General features: G+C 36.9%; 1 protein-coding gene across 1 annotated transcript; it reads right to left on the bottom strand.

The window, feature by feature from the left end:
* Positions 1-4,188: 4,188 nt before the first annotated feature.
* Positions 4,189-6,750, bottom strand: LOC111998422 (GPI-anchored protein LLG1). The gene is made up of 3 exons (XM_024030517.2): positions 6,428-6,750; positions 6,299-6,355; positions 4,189-4,775 (listed from the first exon to the last, which is right to left on the bottom strand). Exons 1-3 carry the CDS (start codon positions 6,528-6,530, stop codon positions 4,417-4,419), a joined length of 519 nt encoding a protein of 172 aa, XP_023886285.1. The 5' UTR covers positions 6,531-6,750; the 3' UTR covers positions 4,189-4,416.
* Between the last annotated feature and the right edge of the window lie 14,006 nt (positions 6,751-20,756).

Here is a 20,756-nt window from a genome sequence, read left to right on the forward strand (position 1 = left end):
GCTGTCACGCCATTCTTTTTTTTTTTAATATAATTTGTCCAATAATTTTAAAATGGTTTTTGCAATCTTCAGCCCTATAAATGCAGCCCATTACTTATTTATTTACTTCCACTATCACCCTATAATAAATCCAACCCACTACTCCACTACTTATTTATTTACTTCTACTATCACCCTATAATAAATATGTATAATTAATCCAGACCACTTCTTATTTATTTAGTTTCACAATCAAGCCCAACCAAAACCTTTTTCAGTTCAGTTTTAGGGTTTTATGAGAGTCTTTTCAGCTTAAAGGAAAAAAAAAAAAAAAAAACAACAACAACAACAACGTTGAAACCTTTCAAGTTTTAGGTTTTTTTTTTTTTTTTTTTCAATTTTCCTATAATTGTTTTTAACATTTATTTATTTTTAATATTTACACTTCTCCAACCTTTCTCTCTCCCTTACTATTTCATCTCCCCACTACTTCTTCAATCTTTCTCCCTTCCCTACCTTTTCATCTCCCCACTACCCTCTACATTAATATCATTCTTCCTCTTTCCCTTCATCTTCCTTTATTTTTGTCTCTTCTTATTCACACCCTCTAACTATAAATTTGTCACTATCTCTTCTATTCTATGCATAGTTTTCCCTCTCAAAAAAAAAAAAAAAAAGGTTCTCTCTCTCTCTCTCTCTTTCTAAATTTTTTGGTGGACTTTTTTTTTTTTTCTTGCATCTCTGCTTTAGGTTGATAATTTTTTTATATTATTTAAAACTCTATTTTAGGTTAATGCAATTTAGTTTTGTTTTTTAAATTGTTGTTGTTGTTGTTGTTGATGTTGTTGGTTTTTTTTTTTTAATTCTCATTGATTGTTAAATGTTATTCTATTACTTTCTAAAGAATTAAATATAGCACATAAAAATATAATATTATTATATTACATAGCATGATTTAGATAATTTGGTATTTATTCTGTTATATATCATGATTTTTTATAGTGCTCAATTTAGATATTAAACTATGAGACTTTACTAATTTTTGTTTATTTTCTAATCTTTTGTGGTGGACAAAGCACTCTTAATAGTTGTATTATAAGTACTCTATAATGCCATTCATTTAAATAAAAGCAAAATTTAGTCAAACAAAAATAATCGGATAGGTGACAAATTTTAACTTTTGCAATTTTATTTTAATTATTATTATTTTATAACAATGCATGTATAAAAATTTAATTAAGAGATTTTGCTAATAATTGTTTATTTGATAATATGTTTTGGGTGGTCGAAATTATAATTTCTACAAAGAAAATAACCTTAATAGATTATCAAAAACAAAATTTTATCCTAATATTGGTTCAATTAATCATTGTTAAGTTTTATTAATTTTTTTTAGTTTACGTTTTTTTGGTGTTTTAGATTGTTCCTATATTACATTTATGGTTGTTCTTATAATAAATAAAAATATAATTACAAAATACATTACTCATTATTAAATTAGTTTGTAAAAAAAAAAATTAATAAAACCATCATAAAAATAAATATCACGCGCAACGCGCGTGTTCATGGCTAGTTAAAATAATATATATTACCCACTAAAATAATATAATATATTTTAATACAACTCTCTCTTTCTTCTCTCCATCTCTCTTCCACTTTATCAATTAAAATATATTATAATTTTTATTAAAGTGCTACAGTGCCATCCTAAATGTGTCATCCTACATTTTGGATGGCACTGTAACACAATTGCAAAAAAAATTGCAATAGTAAGATTTTACAAGTTCTGTACATATACCATTTAGAGCATCCACATCAGTCCATGGATAGTCTTGCAAAATACATAAAACATCAATTTTTACACATTTTGGCCCAAAAAAACACCCACATCAGTGGGTGTAAAATTGTGCAAAATATACATCCGGCTGTGTAAATGAATAGTAACTGTGTATATATACACAGTTACTGTTCGCATGTAAACGATTTTTTTATTATTATTTTAGTTTCTCTCTCCTCTATCAAACTACTTTTCTTCCCCAACCATTACAACAACCTAACACACCAGAATAACCACCCAATTACCAAACTCAACGCCACCACCAAACACCACAACCTAGCATAGAGTATTAACCAGAATCAACTGAAAATTAACCCAAATACATCCACATAGACAAATCAACACAGAGATATACTTGCTCAAAAAAAAAAATACAGAGATACACAAACACAACCACACACAAACAAACCCAAACGGACAAACAACAAAAAGAGACCAGTGCTTATTAGAACGATCGGTGCTTGACTGGACAATTGGAGCTCGTGGGCCTCGTATGATCAGAGCTCGTGGGTCTCGCTTGATCGGAGCTTGTGGGTATGAGTCTTGCCTGATCGGAGCTAGGGAGATACACTAACTGATCAGTGCTTGTGGATCGAAGCTAGGGATATCGGTGCTTGTGGAACGGAGTTAGAGAGATCGGTTCTTGCCTGATTGGAGCTGTGGATCGGTACTTGTAACCAAGATGGTGTAGATTAGACCAAGAGGGAGAGTTGATTCAAAAATGTGTATAGAGATGGGTTAAGTGTAGAGAAATGGGTACAGAGAGAGAGAGAGTAACAAATAAGAAAAAATGGGTTGAGAGAAAGAAAGAGAGAGCGTGCGTATAATAAGGGGTTAGTTGAGGAAATAATAAAAAAAAATTGAGAAAATTGATTATTTAAATAAAAGATGTAATAAAATAGATGAACTGATGTGAGTGTTTTGTAAAAATAAATGTGTAAAATAGAAAAAGTAGGTTTTTAGTGTAAAAATAGATGTGTAAAAGCATCCACATCAGTACTTCTAAATTTTCTGTCTATTTTACACAAAAAAAAAAAAAAAATCATACTCTTTCTATTTTACACTATCACTTTTATAAAACACCTATATCAGTTTATCTATTTTACAAGATATTTCAATAAAATATTATTTCTACTCCATTTTTTTATTATTTCTCTCAACTACTTCTCTTTACATATGCGTTCTCTCTCTCTCTTTCTACTCCTTTTTCTGATTTGTTGCTCTCTCTCTACACCCATCTCTCTGGCCACCGTTCCACCAGCCATCACCTTTGGCCTTTCTCTTCCAAATCACAAAACTCATCCACCTTCCTCTTCCACCACCATCACAAAATCTCAGCCACCACCAAATCTCAACCACACACTCACCCTGACCCACCAAATCTGATCCACCACCAAATCTCAGTCGCACAGTCACTACCCACCGCAACCGTCACCCATTCCCATAACCCACCACCAGCAAAACGACCCACCACCACCACCACCACCATCTCCACCAAACGACCCCTAAAATCCAGTAACCCACATCCCCAAAACCCACCAAAAATCTTTGATCTCAACAGTTGAAACCCACCAAATGCCAAATGCTGAAACCCAAACACCAATCTCAACAGTCTCCGATCTCAAACACTGAAACCCAAATGCTGACGCACACCAATCTCAACAACCACCACACACTGATCTCTAGCAAGACCCATACTATAAGCACCGATCTGCAAGCAAGCACCGATCTCCGAGCACTAATCTATCTCTCTATGTTGATTTGTCTGTGTGTGGCTGTGTTTGTGTGTTGATTTGTCTGTGTTGATGTGTTTATGTGTGGGTGTGTTTGTGTGCATCTGAGGAAAAGAAAATGAGGAGCTAAGGTTGTTGTGCAAGAAGAAGAGAGAGAAAAATTAGTGCGAACGAAAATTAATAAAAAACTAAATACACATGCTACAGTGCCGTGTAAATTTACACGAATACTGTAACTCATTAATAATTTTAGAAGATTTTGCAAGACTTTAAATGGACTGATGTGGGCCGCTTTTGAACCAAAATGTGTAAATTTGAGTATTTTTTTTTTATTATACACACTTATACACGGACTGATATGAATGCTCTAAAATAGAAAAAGTAAATTTTTAGTGTAAAGATGGATGTATAAAATACATAGACTGATGTAGTTGCTCTTACAATTACCAATGAGATTGCTCTTAGCCGAAACAACATATCTCCTCTCCACTTCCTACGGAAATGCCAAACGTAACCTTATGTTTAACTTTGTCTCACTGAGGCAAATACGGACTGTAGTTCTGTTTAGTTTTTTTTTCATCAATCAAAATTGAAGTTTATCAACAGTAAAAAAATAATTAAAAAAAATTAAAGAAAAGATACAACAACCAAACAATACATAACCCCAACAACTTGGATGCGGTAAAGTACAAATTGATAAATAATGACTTAAAACTAATTTTGGGTATGCCTAACTGAAATTTATGAGCTCCAGCTGGTGATGATTGAAGGGAAAACAAGGCCCAGAACCTGATGTATCAAAAAAAATTTAATCTTCACAAGGTCATAGAGAAAAAGAAAAAGAAAAAGATGGTTGACTTTTGGCCTTCATAAAGACTTAAATAATAACAGAAAGAAGCCGGCTGTGAGCATTAGCAGTGGCGAGGGATACATGTTGTGAGTCCCACTTTCATTGGCTGAAACTGATGGTGCTTGTGCGGGGCATGCAAGACCCTCCTTGCCCTCCCTGCACTCACTGGCAAAAAGGCCAGGTGGGTATTTTCCATAGAGGTTTATGTAGCTGAACATGGTTGAGGCACAATCATTTGTCAAATCATTTATCACATCCGCATAAGGGCAAGCGAATTCCTTGAATGATCCACAACACAAATCAGGTGGGTAGTTGGGTCCTTTGCATTTGCTTGTTATGATTGTGTAGTTCAGAAACTCAAAGTTCACAGGGCAAGCTGCAGGTTTTGCATAAGTAAATATATCATCAGACCACTCTATTACCTTTGTATATTGGGTAGAACAAGTGATTAATTATGAGAACAGAAAAGGTAATAATGCCTTGAAAAAGAAAATTTCCATGGTGGTTTATCAGTTTTCCTTCACTTCCCTTACTGAATGATTCGTTCCCTAGATGGAAACAAAGCCTTAGTGTGAAACAATATACCATCTAAAGATAACATCAATGACTTTCCTTAGGCAAGTTCTCTCTCAAAAATGCCACCTCTCAAGTCACAAAAGATGGATGCTTTGCCTAAACAAGCAAAAGAAGACATGGATATGCACATCAGAAACCAGCCAGCTATATTATCATCGTAACTGTATATATACAATCCATGGCCCTGAATGGATCAGAGAGATAATTAAACTCATTATATCCATTCACAAAGTCAATCACCTAATTTACTCTCATTTGATTCAAAATGATCTGAAGCACCATTGTGGAAATTTATTTGACATAAAAATTAATCTGTATGTCATATCCTGATCATTCAGTCATCTGCTATTTGCAGAGTAAGGTATACCGGTCACTTCCAATGATCTCTAATGCCACCCTTGTGCCATAGGCATCAACAGAAAACTTAGAAGGCATCCTATAATATAAGATATTAACAAAGGACCTTTCACTCTATGAACCCAACTGTTGCATCACTTCCTCACACAAAAGCTACACGTGAATAACAGAGAAATTATTTTTTGTGGAACAAATAACAAGCAAATATCCCACAAATATTTCAGGAAGAAAACCTTTTCAAAACAAACCAATAATATCTCTGTTAATGTAGTATAACCACAATAACTTTGCTAATCTAGCAAGACCAAAGGAATAGCATACTTCGGGGGATATGGGAATAATTTGCCCCTTAAAAGTAAGATACATCAATTTTTAATATTTAATCGTGTTTTATGTTTTTAAATGTTGAACCCCCAAAAAAGAACAGATGTGGCTGAACCTGATTAGTCTGTTTAGGATACATATCCAACCCCAATTAGTTTGTTGTTATTTTATGGCAGTTGTAGAAAAGCTCATAATCATCTCTTTTAGTGATATGGCAATGGACAAGAACCTTGAAAAAGGTTTCTACTCTTGAATTCATTACTCCTTCAGCCTTCAGGGCAAGATCTCCCTATTTTAAACACAGGTTTCTAATTTTGCAGCAAATAATTTCTCAGTGTCATATTTGCAATGCTACTAATACCTAAAAACCAGAAAGATATAACTAAAAAAAACGAAAATAACAGAAAGGAATATGAAAGTCAAAAACTAGTAGTAATGGGTATGCCTGAAAAGGCAAAATCCATCAGCCTATAGATAGATTTGATGGATCCAACGTGATCTAATTGAAAACTAAAAAATGGGCATAAACCAAAAGTTGGGGCTTTTTAGCTATCAGATCCAATACCAATGCATTACAAAAACAAGAACAGACCCAGAAAATATCTGATCCAAAATAAAGAAATCAGTTGTGAAAGTTAGCACCTTTTTTAGCTTGAAGAAGGTTCCTGCCAGTAAATGACTGAGATTCAAACACACCATCTGCAATTATTACACAAACGTTAGCAAAAATATATATATATATTGCAAAGACTGTTTAAAAATGTTAAGTACCTGAAATGAAAGTAGAAGGAGAAGAAGAAGAAACAGGAAGACCCATCAAAAGGTAGGGCAAGAGAATTGCAGAAAAGAAGCAGAAACATCGATTCCAGTCCATATTTTCTTGGATTTTCTTTGGGCTTTAGAAAGTGAAAGAGACAGAGAGAGAAAAGAAGAAAGAGAGAGACCTTTTATTTATTGAACTGAGCTAACTACTATGCTCTACCTAGCTCCTTCAATTTTTCTTTTTAACACACAAAAGAAAAAAGCTTTGAGCTATTCAAGTTTCACACAAAAAAGTTTACATAAGATTACAGGCAGTTTACAGACAGACATGAAGAGGAAAGTGGGGTCACACGCAAACACTAATTAGTCAGAGTTGGTGTTATTTATTAAGTTTGTTTTAATAAATAAATAAAAATATTTTAATAAAGACAGAGACAGTCAGACATGATTGATTGAATGGTTACAGCAGGAAACGCGAAAACTGGATTACCTCATGGTTCATGGAGAATGACCCCGTCAGCACACACCAACACTCTCTATCTCCTTAGTGTAAGCTTCTCATTTATCATTTATGTCAACATTTTTGTTTAATAAATTTGTCTTATATATAATTTTAGCCATTTGAGTTTCTTGCTTTCACTTTTATTTATTTGATTGGAGGTAAATGAATAAATGATGATCTTTAATCACTTGTAACTACTGACCATTTTAATCTTCTTTTATCAATTTATGAAGCAATTATTATTGCTTTTTATCAGTAAGTCAAGACTAATTAACTTTTAGTTTAAGTAAATTAAATTTCAAATCTTTCATTCAATTACAAAAAATTTATAAGATTAATTAAGTTACTTTAAAAAAAAATTATTCATTTATCTTCAACCAATATGTTATGTCATTAGATCTTATCCCTAGTTCTTGAGTAGGTGACATAATGTCATTAACTTTTTTATTGAAGTTAAAATTTCACTTTTAAATCAACATATAAGTAAAAAATTAGTTTTCCTCTAAGTTCAGGGACTAAATTCTATAATTAAAGTTCTACAGGCTCTACTTCCTATGAAAATACCAAACGAACCCTTATGTTGATTTTCATTAAAAATGGGTCTCACGGTACTATTCACACATTTAAAAATTATTTTGCTACAGTGTTTTCAGTTTTCAGTTTTCAGTTTTCAGCTGTATCCAAACAGGCCCTAAGTAAATTAAATTTCAAATCTTTTATTCAACTACAAAAAACTTATAAGATTAATTAAGTTACTTTAAAAAAAAATTATTCATTTATCTTCAACCAATATGTTATGTCATTAGATCTTATCCCTAGTTCTTGAGTAGGTGACATAATGTCATTAACTTTTTTATTGAAGTTAAAATTTCACTTTTAAATCAACATATAAGTAAAAAATTAGTTTTCCTCTAAGTTCAGGGACTAAATTCTATAATTAAAGTTCTACAGGCTCTACTTCCTATGAAAATACCAAACGAACCCTTATGTTGTACTTTGTCATAGTGAAGAATTCATATATAAATTTTATAAGAGTCAAACAAATGCAACTTTAAAAAATTATAATAAAAACTATCAAGTAAAAGTTTCATGTATTTAAAGTGTTTGTGTATTCCATTCTATTGAGGAAAAGCTGTGATTTTCTTCCCTCCAACGGTGTGGAAGAAAATCACAATTTCCATTAACAGAAACATAAGAAAGTAAATAATATGATATGGTCCTCAGTGAAATCTTTTGGAGGGAAGAATCTTCATTGATGTACCTAGATTAGGTTGCTCTTAGTAGAAGGAAAAGTCCTTTTTTAGGATGACAGCCCAAAAAGGTATTCAGTAGGGTCTTTAAGAGATTCAAAAGGTCTGATGTTTTTTTTTTGTTCACCTATTTTCTTTGCTGATTTGGAACTAATGAGAGGAAGATAGAGGAGAAGAAGATGAAGGAATGGTTTGCAGTGGCATGCACACAATGAAGCCTATACGTGTCGATCAAAAGAAAAAGGAGGGATGGCGTTCATGGATTTAAAGCCCATCTTATAAAGCTTTTAGCAAAGCAAGGTTGGCAATGGCATCTCATCAACTATTAAATCCTCCTCTCTTTAAAGAAAATCTTTCCCTTGCACTTCCTTCACGCAAGCGAAAGTGAAACTATGTTTGCCGAAGTATTGTTGCTACAATAGACCTGTTAAAGCAAGGTTCCAAGTGGAGAGTTGGCAATAGGATCCAAATTTAGTGTGGAAGGATAGATGGTTGCCTATAGATTCTAATTCGAAAGTGACCACCCCGGAAGGTGTTCGAGGAGGATTCTACAGTGGCAGATTTAATTGACACATATAGAGAGGCTGTTGGAAGAAAGAATTGATGCATGGTGTCTTCTTGTCCAAATTTACTAATAGCTTAAGCCAAGTTTTGTTGAGGATTAAATGTTTAAGTTTGGCTCGACAACAAATATAAAATGTTGGCTTAAGCTTAAACCAAGTCGACAAACTATGTTTGAGCTTGAGCATGTTAGATAATCCCAAAATTTGAACTTAGTTTGGCTTGGCTTGATTCATTAGTCAAGTCAATCCCAAGCTCAATATTAAGTTTTTTCAGTTTTTTGCTCAAGATTCAATACAAATACATTATCAAGACCATATTAAGCATATTATCAATCTTATTTAGTTTGGACATGTGATCTCAACTTCTACTAATTTAGTAAGATATGAGTTTATTTTTCAAGCTCATATCAAGTTTTATTAACAGGCCCATAAAACAGCCAAAACATGGGCTTGTCTTTTTATTGAGCCATGTTGTTCACGAGCTTGTTTATGAACAACTTTTTTTGCTTGGGCTCAACTCATTAATTAAACAAACCTAAAATTAAGTCTCAAGTTTGGTTTGTTTATAAACAAACAAACACGAGAGCTTTTTATCGAGCCACACCTCAAACTTGGTTTATTTACAACCCTACCTACTATAGCAACTACATAGTATCTTAGAATGATATGGAATTAGTGAGAGCATCCACAGTAGTGGAGCTAAAAATTTAGTAATTTGGCACCACAAAAAGTTATTTTATCTATTTTACTTACTCACATGCTGCAGTAGTGGATCTATTTTAGTTTTCAACACAATAAAATAATATTAACATCACAATAAAAGAATATATCTACTACAATAAAATAATATATTCACTACAATAAACAACAATTACAACCACCACCGACTCTTCCACCACCAATGCCAGCACCACTGTCACCGAATCTTTCACCACCAACGCCGACACATGATAGCAAATAATCGTATAGTGTCAACAAGTGATTTTTTAACCCCAAATTATACTTATACATTTTTTTTACTAAAACAATTTCTCAATCATCATGATAGCAAATAAGAAACTAGAGTAACAATAATATTTTGTTTTAACCCTAAATTATATATATACAAATTTATCTTTTGACTAAAAAAAATTTCTCAATCGTCATGATAGCCTATTATTGTCTCAATCGTCTAATATTTTATTCTATCTCTCCCTTTCTTCTCTAACTCTCCCTCTTCTCTGAATATCTTTCTATTTCTCTGTCTCTTTTTTTCTCTCTATTTTTTTTTCTCTTAACTCAATTGTTTTTGGTTGGGTTGAATTGGTGTTTACTGGGTTTAAAGTGGTGGTTTGAATCAACTGGGTTTCAAAGGTGGGTTGAATCGGCGTGGGCTTCTAAGGTGGTTTGAATCGGCTGGGTTTCAGAGGTGTGTTGGCTGGGTTTTAATTCCAGTATTGAAGTTGAATTGGTGGCTAGGTTTCAGAGGTAGGTTGAATTGGCGTCGTGGGTTGAATCGGCATGGGTTGCTGAATTGTTGTGGGTTGCTGAATCGGTGGTGGGTTTTTGAATTAGTTTTGATGGCCGAAGCTTGTTTGAATTGGTGAAAGTGGTGGAGCCATGGAGATCAAATTTGTGGTTGCGTTTTACTTGGGTTTCAGCTATTGAGTTTTGCATTTTGAATCGGGGTGGATTTTGTTGTTACAGTTTGAATTGGTAGCTGGAGCTTGTTTGAATTGATGTGGAGAGTGGTGGAGTCGTGGAAATCAAATTGAGTGGTTGTGCTTTGCGTGAGTTTCATTTGTTGTGTTTTATATTTTGAGAGATGAGAGTTTCAGATGAGAGTGACACTAAGAGAGAGGCACGGTGAGAATAGAAGAGTGTAAAAAAATGAACCAAGGTATATTATTTTAATCCAGGTTGGGAATAAATTTTTTTTTTTTTTTTTAGCTCTCAGCTACAGTGCACAGCCATAAATAGCTGTGCACTGTAGCAATGAAGGTAAAAAAATATCTTTAGTTGGCTGGGTTTTAATTCCAGTATTGAAGTTGAATTGGTGGCTAGGTTTTAGAGGTAGGTTGAATTGGCGTCGTGGGTTGAATCGGCGTGGGTTGCTGAATTGTTGTGGGTTGCTAAATCGGTAGTGGGTTTTTGAATTAGTTTTGATGGCCGAAGCTTGTTTGAATCGGTGAGAGTGGTGGAGCCATGGAGATCAAATTTGTGGTTACGTTTTACTTGGGTTTTAGTTGTTAAGTTTTGCATTTTGAATCGGGGTGGATTTTGTTGTTACGGTTTGAATTGGTGGTTGGAGCTTGTTTGAATTGATGTGGAGAGTGGTGGAGCCATGGAAATCAAATTGAGTGGTTATGCTTTGCGTGAGTTTCATTTGTTGTGTTTTATGTTTTGAGAGATGACAGCTTCAGATGAGAGTGACACTAAGAGAGAGGCACAGTGAGAATAGAAAAGTGTAAAAAAATGAACCAAGGTATATTATTTTAATCCAGGTTGAGAATAAATTTTTTTTTTTTTTTTAGCTCTCAACTACAATGCACAGCCATAAATAGCTGTGCACTGTAGCAATGAAGGTAAAAAAATATATTTAGTTCCACTGCTATATGGTTGATTTTTGTGTTTTGGTGGAGCTAAAATAGCAATATAGCTATTTAGCTCCACTGCTACAAGTGCTTTGAAACATGTATTGTGGCACAGTCCAAACGCTAAAAAGATAAGAGCATCCAATGCTTAAGCTCGCTTAGAGCATTAGCAGTAGTGAAGCTAAATAGCTATTTTAGCTTCACCAAAACACAAAAATGCATGTTACAATAGTGGAGCCATAACTAAAAATTTTTAGCTTCTTGCTACAGTGCACAGCTATTTATGGCTGTGCACTGTAGCAAGAAGCTAAAAAAAAAAAAAATTATTAAACTTCTCTCTCTTCTCTCATTAAAATAATATTTTCTTTTTTTTCTTTCTTTCTCTCTCTCTCTCTCTCTCTCTGGCATCCCTCATCTCCTCTCTGCTTTGCCGGTGGTGGTGCTCATAAAATCCATATAAAACCCATTGAATAAGACACCCAGTCACCAGAAAAACACAGGATCGGACCACCAGCAATGCCAATCCACCAAACCCACATCACAAAACACAAACCCATAAAGATAGAGTAGAGAGAAAGATCGAAGCAACGCCAGTCCAAATTCCATACAACCACCACAAAACACAAACCCATGGCAAATCGGTTAGAGTAGAGAGAAAGATGACAAACCCATGGCACAACCCACAAACCTGCACCAACGAGGAAGGCGAGAGCCTTTGGTGGTTTGTTGATCGAGTTGTGGTGGTGGGTTGCCAATTGGTTTGAAATTTTGGGTTGTTGGGTTTTTTCTTGATGGGGGTGGCTGGGCTATGAGTTTGGTGGGTCTTAGTGAGTCGATTTGCGATGATGGGTTGTGATCATGGTGGCTGGGTAATGGGTATTTGGCAGTGATTATGGTTGCTGGGTAGTGGGTATTTATAGGTGGCTATGGCTGGGTTGTAATGTGGGGGTTTAGGTGGCAATGGGTTTGCTGAGTTAAGAAGAAAGAGTGAAAGTTTGATCACTTTCATCTTGGTTCAGAGAAAGAGAAAGAGACAGAAAGGAAGAGAGAGAAAGAGAGAATAAAAAATAATAAAGAAAAAATAAAAAAGGGATATTTAATTGAAGTGGTAAATTTTCTCCAAAAAAAAAAAAAAATTGAAGTGGCAAAAAAATATCATTGTAGTGGTGGGGGTGGCAGTGGAAGAGTTGGTGGCGGCAGCAGTGGTGGTGGTTGTAGCGGTGGCAGTTGCGGTGGTTGTGATTGTTGTTTATTGTAATAAATATATTATTTTATTATAATGGATATATTATTTTATTCTAGTAGATATATTATTTTATTGTGATATTTATATTATTTTATTGTGTTGAAACTTAAAATAGATCCACTATTGTTGGATGTTTTGTAAAGTGAGTAAGTACAATAGATAAAGTAACTTTTTGTAGTGCCAAATAGTTAAATTTTTAGCTCCATTACTTATGAGGTATGCTATGGATGTTGTTTCTATAGATTTCTTGTTGGAAGTTTGGAAAAGAAGCTAGGAAGTGCTGAAATGGGAAAAACTCGTTGGAGAAGGTTCCACCTTTCTTTTTTAGATGTATTGCAAATGATGTATCCTCAACTTAATCTCAAATGAAATATGTTGAATTGTGAGAGAGGGAAATGAAATTTAGAGTAGTAATTCTGCCGCTGTTTTATTAACCATTATCTTGCTTAAATACAATGGGGATGATATTATGAACCAAGATATTGTGCTAAATAAATTGTTATTTAAATTACTACTAGTGTTTTAATTTAGGCTTAGTGATAGATCTCTATCTAAATAAGGTAGTAGCAAATTAATATTGTTATTTACTTGTATACAAATCAATTCCTATGTTTTAGGATATGATTGGTTTCTAAGTTTTAGAATTTGTTGATGATGTTATCTTATCTTAGTAAAAATGTTGTGAACGTAGCACTTTTTAACTTGTAATGAAAATTAAGCAGAAAATTAAATCAAAAAGTCTATTCTCTCTTGAGATTTGGAAGAAAGACTAATCACCTCAAATTGACTAATTGATCTTTCTTTCATCCCGGTTCACAACAATTAATCTGAAAATACAATTGGATAATAACGAAAAAAATTGTATAAACCCAACCGGTAAGATAATACCCAATTGAAAATGCCTATCATCCTAGAACTAGGAACTTTATTGAGAGAGAAACTCTATCACCACCTATCACAACTACCTGGTCCAAAGGAGACCAAATCGCGTTTATCAAAAAAAGCAAATAGTAATCTATATATATATATATATATATACAAGACACTAAATTCTTTGAATTTCCTCCTCACAGAACGTAACTTTTTTTTTCTTTAAATTTTCTATTCACACTCCACTTGACTTCAATTTCATACTTCCAAAAATTAGACTAACATTAGACTTTTTGCTTATATCAACTTCTTTAATTTAAAGTGTATATATATATTGTGGGGGGAAAAGGGCCCAGTCCCACATAATGGGCCGAAAGCCCATATGAGAGCTATTTTGCGACCGAGAAGAAGGAGAAGGAAAGGGCAGGGTCCATCTGGAAGTGGGACCCTCAGAAGGAAGAATTATTACAATCCGAAGAGGATATCTCATGTCCGAAGAGGTTGTAATCCTCTGACGCAAATATATAAATCAATTGAGTGTGTAAAAGGCCAAAATGACCTTCCGAGGACTCCCCTTGATCAAGATAAGCTTTGAGTATGCTGGGAAACGATAAGAATGAAGAAATATCTAAAGGGAAAGCTGCTACCACCGTATTTAATACTCTGCAGCAACTTTTCTGGTCGCATTTATGTGGAGAAGACCCTTGAACAGTGCATCCTAACCTACCGCCACTCACACAGAACTAAAAGAAGATGCTTGACGTGACACGTACTCAGGTAAACTCATGGATGAGGAACAAGTGGACGATGAAGATCAAGAGAAGGGGGGTTATATAAAGGAAGGAGGCTCCTAACGAAAGGGGAGAGAAAAAAAGAAAAGAAAATAGAAGAGGAAGGAACTGGACTGTAACCCTAAGATCTTTGTTCATCAGATAATCAATAATATAGCTCTTCGAATATTCACTCTTTACGTGTAGTTTCATGTTATCTTGTGCTTGAAAGTTGTGATTCGTTGTTGTTAATCCCATATCTAACCTAGCTCTTTCACCCATACTCTACAAGTTTATTGTTTTGGGCTTGGGCCACAAATCCTAACCTTACAATTGGCGCCGTCTGTGGGAAGAGCTTGAGTGTAAAGGGAAGTAGCAGCAGTTGATCATGGCTGAACAAGGGCAACAACTGGCAGAATCTGGGGCGTCCCAACATATAGATCCTTTTCTCAATTTGGAGCGAAGACAAGACCGTGAAGACAGTGTGCATACTACACACACTGAACGAACTCAACCTCGTGGCGGAAGTCATGTTTCTCATGCAAAGAAAACAGCATGCAAATAGAGATTGAAAGGTTAAGAAGGGAGTTGCGCCATGCGAAAAGAAAACGTGCTGCCTCGCATTCTGATGACGACTCAGGTGACGAACAAGACATCACTTATGAACAGAGGTCTCGAACTCTAATCAGTGAATCTTTTTCATATGAGGATGAACACCTTCGCAAGAAGCAACCTCAAGGGCCATCACATGGAGGGGTGGGAAATGATGTCATGAGCAAGGCTTTGAACCAAATCTCCAGGTCACCGTTCATGCGTAGGATTGAAGGAGCGAAACTTCCTCGGCGTTTCAACCAGCCAACCTTTACTATTTACAATGGTAAAACTGACCCTGTGGAGCATGTGAGCTATTTTAACCAAAGGATGGCTGTCTACTTTAGAGATGAAACTTTGATGTGTAAGGTATTCCCTTCTAGCCTTGGACCCGTGGCCATGAGGTGGTTCGACAATTTGAAAGCAAACTCCATCAATTCCTATTAAGAGCTCACTCAGACTTTTGGTTCACGTTTCGTCACATGCCGAAGGGTGGCCAGGCCCTTGTCTTCTCTGTTATCCTTGAGCATGCGTGAAGGTGAGTCCCTTAAGGCATATTCGGATAGGTATTAGGAGATGTTTAACGATATGGAGGGAAACTTTGATGCACTGGCCCTAGACATGTTCAAGCTAGGTCTCCCCACTGATCATGGTTTAAGGACATCCTTGTCTGGCAAGCCTGTCACTAACATGCGTCAACTTATGGATCGTATTGAAAAATATAAAAGGGTTGAAGAAGATCAGCAGCAAGGGAAGGGTAAGGATAAGGCTATCCCCCAGGACAGGAAGGACTTTAGGTCCGACCGTTACAACAGCAATAAGCCGAGGAGAGATTTCGCTGGGCAGTCGGGCTCAGCAAATGTCCAGGCAGTCAATACAGTATTCAAAGAGCCGGTTCATCAAGTTCTGGAAAAGATCAAGAATGAACCATTCTTTAGGTGGCTGAGTAAAATGGTAGGGAACCCTAAGAGGCGTAATCAAAATCTATATTGTTAATACCATCAAGACCATGGGCATGCCATTGAAGACTGCAGAACTTTGTGGGATCACTTGGACCAGTTGGTCCGCGAAGGTAGGTTGAGGCACCTTTTGCACTATTCCAATGGCCGAGGAGGCCAAGTAAATTTTGAGCCCGAGAAGAGGGATTCTACTAAACCTCCATTAGGTACTATTAACGTCATTTTCGTAGCGCCAGGAAGAACAGGGTCCTGGCCGTCTAAAGTTATGTCAGTGGCTCGGCTACCAGCAGGGGATATTGGCCGAGATCTGAGAAGCCATATACAAGCTGTCTCGCCCGTGCTAGGCTTTTTGGACGAGGATAAAGCTAGAACCATTTAACCTCATGACGATGCTTTAGTAGTCACACTCAGGATTGGGGGATATGATGTGAAGAGGGTGATGGTGGACCAAGGTAGCGCGGTGGAGATTATGTATCCTGATCTTTTCAAGGGGCTGAACCTCAGGCCGGATGACTTAACTCCATACTGTTCTCCCCTGGTCAGCTTCGAGAGAATGATGGTCACCCCGAAAGGACAAATACGGCTACCCATACAAACTGGCTCGGAAGTAGTTGAGGTGGATTTCATTGTTGTCAATGTCTATTCCCCTTATACGGCGATTGTAGCCAGACCTTGGCTACACACGCTAGGGGCTGTTTTCTCTACTCTGCATCACAAAGTCAAATATCCTTCCAAAGGACGCCTTTGTGAGATCCGCGGAGATCAATCCTCGGCTAGGCAATGTTTGGTGGTTGCCATACAACACGAGCCTGAGATTGAATCCTCAGCCAGGACGGAGGGAGACCTATAGCAGTTAAAGGGTCGGTTGTCACCCGTCGAAGGTCATGATGAAGGCGTTAAATTCGAGGACTTAGTGCGGGTTTTAATTGGGACCAATCCTGAGAGATATTTTCAAATCGGATCCCAGATACCTCAACCAGAGAAAGAAGAGCAAATTGATTTCCTTAAAAGAAATATCGACGTATTTGCCTGGAGTACTTATGAAGCCCCAAGAGTGGACCCGGAGTTCATTTGCCATCATTTGAGGGTTAATCCTCTGAGTGTACCAAAGAAGCAGCCTCCTCGGCGGTCATCCAAAGAGCATGCTGATGCAATCAAAGAAGAGGTGATGAAGCTCAAACAAGCTAGGGCTATTAAAGAAGTTTTTTACCCCGAATGGTTGGCAAATACAGTGGTGGTAAAGAAGAAGAGTGGAAAGTGGCGAGTTTGTGTGGACTTCACAGACTTGAATAAAGCTTGTCCTAAGGATCCTTTCCCTATGCCGAAGATTGATCAATTAGTAGATGCTACTGTCGGCCATCCTCGGATGAGCTTCTTGGATGCTTTCCAAGGTTACAATCAGATACCGTTAGCCTTAGATGACCAGGAGAAAACCGTTTTTATTACTCCCATTGGTAATTACCACTATAAAGTGATGCCGTTTGGTCTGAAAAATGCAGGTTCTACTTATCAGCGAATGATAACCAAGATGTTTGAATCACAATTGGGCAAAAGCATTGAGGTTTATATAGATGACATGGTGGTAAAAAGCAAGGTTATTTCTGAGCATTTGAAGGACCTTGATAACGTTTTTGAGACCCTGAGGAGACATAAGTTGCGCTTGAACGCATCGAAGTGCTCATTTGGTGTGGGATCAGACAAATTTTTGGGTTACATGGTAACGCACAGGGTAATTGAGGTCAATCCTGATCAGATAAAGGCTATTCAAAATTTGCAGCCTCCTCGAAATCTGAAAGAGGTCCAGAAGTTAATGGGGTTGACAGCTGCTTTGAACCAATTCATCTCCAGGTCCGCGAATAGATGTAAACCCTTCTTCTCACTGATCAACAAGTGGAAGGGATTTGAATGGACTGAAGAATGTGTTTCGGCTTTCCAACAACTTAAAGACTACTTGTCTCGGCCACCAATTATGTCTAGCCCTAAACCAGATGAGGTCTTATTTGCCTATATCGCAGTGGTCCCCAATGCTGTAAGTTTAATGCTGATAAGAGTGGATCAAGGTGTACAAAGGCCGGTCTACTGTGTAAGTAAGTCTCTACATGAAGCCAAGATCAGATACTTGCCATTGGAAAAGGCTATTTTGGCAGTAGTATTGGGAACGCGAAAATTGGCCCACTACTTCCAGGCACATACTGTCGTTGTGCTCACGCAACTCCCACTTAAGACAGTACTCTGAAGTGCCAACTACACGAGAAGGATAGCTAAGTAGGGTACTATTTTAGGAGCCTTCGATATCAAATATATGCCTCGCATTTCAGTTAAGGGGTAGATCCTAGCAGATTTAGTGGCCGAGTTCACGGATCCCAGCTTAGAAGAAGTAACAACAAAGAGAGACATGGATGGAAAATCGATTGGCATGATTTCTCAATAAGATCCTGCCCGTAGGGAAGTGTATGTAGACGGCGCTGCAAACCGGAAAGGTTCTGGAGTGGGGCTGGTCTTGATATCTCCAGAAGGAATCATCACTGAAAAGTCATTAAGGCTGGATTCTGGTGCAACCAATAATGAGGTAGAGTATGAAGCCCTATTGATGGGAATGGCTATGGTTCGAAGAATGGGAGGAAAGATCATGGAGTTGTTCTCGGATTAAAGATTAATTGTGGGCCAAGTACAGGGGGAGTTTGAAGCGAAGGAAGAAAGAATGCAAGGGTACTTGAATCGAGTCAAACGTCTGCAGGTGGAATTCGAATTTTTTAGCTTACTACATGTTTCTAGAAGTAGTAACGTGCACGCAGATTCTTTGGCCACACTTGCCACCTCTTTGGAGCAAGACTTGCCGAGAGTTATCCTTGTCGAGGATTTCCATGAGCCCACTAGAGCAGGAAGGGAAGCAGTCCGAGTCCACCAGATTCGAGATAGTCTCTGCTGGATGGATCCCATAATTAAAATCTTGAAGGATGACACTTTGTCAGAAGAGCGGGGAGAGGCTGACAAGATACGAATGAAGGCTACCAGATTTTGGCTGTCCGAAGACCGAAAGTTATACAAACGTTCCTACTCATGACCATACCTATTGTGTATACATCTAGAGGCGGCTGAGTCGCTACTAGAGGAGTTGCATGAAGGAATTTGCGGGAGTCATACTGGAGGCAGGTCATTGGCTCACCGAGCCCTTACTCAAGGGTATTGGTGGCCAAACATGCAAAAAGAAACCCATAACTATGTAAAGAAGTGCGATCAATGTCAGCGATTCGCACTAAACATACACCAACCAGGTGGAATCCTCAACCCGCTATCCAGCCCGTGGCCGTTTGCCCAATGGGGTTTGGACATTGTGGGTCCATTCCCAAAGGCTGCAGGAAATAGGAAGTACCTTCTGGTTGGCACAGACTATTTCACGAAATTGGTCGAAGCTGAGCCTCTGGCCAATATTCGAGACGTAGATGTGCAAAAGTTTGTGTGGAAGAGTATCGTCACCCGTTTCAGAGTTCCTCATACTCTCATCTCGGACAACGGCTTACAGTTCGACAGTAATGCATTTCGAAGTTATTGTAGCGAACTAGGAATCACGAACAGATACTCAACCCCTTCCTATCCTCAGGGGAATGGGCAAGCTGAAGCAGTTAATAAAGTCATAGTTAATGGGTTAAAGAAGAGGTTGGACGAAGTGAAGGATAAGTGGGTTGAAGAGTTGCCACACGTGCTCTGGGCCTATAGAACTATGCCTCACAGATCTACTAGAGAAACTCCTTTTTCAATGACTTATGGGGCAGAAACTGTCATTCCTTTGGAAACAAGTTTCCCAACTTTAAGAACTAGCTTGTTCAGTCCGACCAGTAATGATGGGCTCCTAGAAGCAGGCTTGGATTTGATCGAAGAAAGAAGAGAAAGTGCAATGGTTCGGCTGGCGCATTACCAGCAGAAACTTAGGCAAGGCTACGATGCCAACGTCAAGCTAAGACCTTTAGAACCTGGTGATTTGGTGCTCAGAAAAGCCGTTGGCACTGCGAAAAACCCAACTTGGGAAAATTAGGACCAAACTGGGAGGGACCATATCGCATTACTTCGTGTGCTGGCATTGGGGCATATTTTCTAGAGGACTTGGATAGTCATGTAATACCATGCCCCTGGAATGTAAATAACCTCAAAAGGTACTATTATTAATCGAATTATTTCTTTGTTCATTATGATAACTTGTTATCCTTATTGGTTCTCTAAGTGTTTAAACTTAAATCCAATCATGCCTGTAGTCCTCGGACCAAATGATTTTGAGTTAGTTAACACTCCTTATTGGTTCTTTAAGTGTTTAAACTTAAATCCAATCATGCCTGTAGTCCTCGGACCAGATGATTTTAGGTTAGTTAACACTCTTTATTGGTTCTCTAAGTGTTTAAACTTAAATCCAATCATGCTTGTAGTCCTCGGACCAGATGATTTTGGGTTAGTTAACACTCCTTATTGATTCTCTAAGTGTTTAAACTTAAATCCAATTATGCCTGTAGTCCTCGGACCAGATGATTTTGGGTTAGTTAACACTCCTTATGGGTTGTCTAAGTGTTTAATTAGTTAACACTTCTTATTGGTTCTCTAAGTATTTAAACTTAAACCTAATTATGCTTGTGATCCTCAGACCAGGTGATTTTTTTAGTTAATACTTTTATGCTTTCATTGATACTGAAGGTTATTTTTAGAATAAGTCCTGCTTGGCATTATTAACCCTGTTTAATATCAACTCTATCCAACTTTTATAATACTTGGTCATCACTTAACAGTAACCTTTCTGTATTGTCCTCTTCGGAATCAATTTTAGTTATATATATTATCAACGAGGTAAAGTGATTATGTGTGCCTACATTATCATAATTACAAAATGAAGTTACTTGTGACAAAGGAAAACCATATGGCATGCAATAAATACACCAAAGATAAAATAGAAATTGCTTCATTGATTGAAATCGAATAATTTACAATCCCTTATACGAAGGGGGAACAGCAAAAAAAAAAAAAAAAAAAC

The sequence above is a fragment of the Quercus suber genome, unplaced genomic scaffold, assembly GCF_002906115.3.
Source record: "Quercus suber isolate HL8 unplaced genomic scaffold, Cork oak 2.0 scaffold_504, whole genome shotgun sequence".
Classification (NCBI taxonomy): domain Eukaryota; kingdom Viridiplantae; phylum Streptophyta; class Magnoliopsida; order Fagales; family Fagaceae; genus Quercus; species Quercus suber.

What these genes read in the sequence shown, in the direction of transcription:
- LOC111998422 (XM_024030517.2), bottom strand. Translation starts at nt 6,530, where the DNA reads ATGGACTGGAATCGATGTTTCTGCTTCTTTTCTGCAATTCTCTTGCCC. An exon ending in TCCTTCTACTTTCATTTCAG is followed by an intron (nt 6,356 to 6,427) that starts GTACTTAACATT and finishes TAATAATTGCAG; the next exon opens with ATGGTGTGTTTGAATCTCAG. An exon ending in CCTTCTTCAAGCTAAAAAAG is followed by an intron (nt 4,776 to 6,298) that starts GTGCTAACTTTC and finishes CAAAACCTGCAG; the next exon opens with CTTGCCCTGTGAACTTTGAG.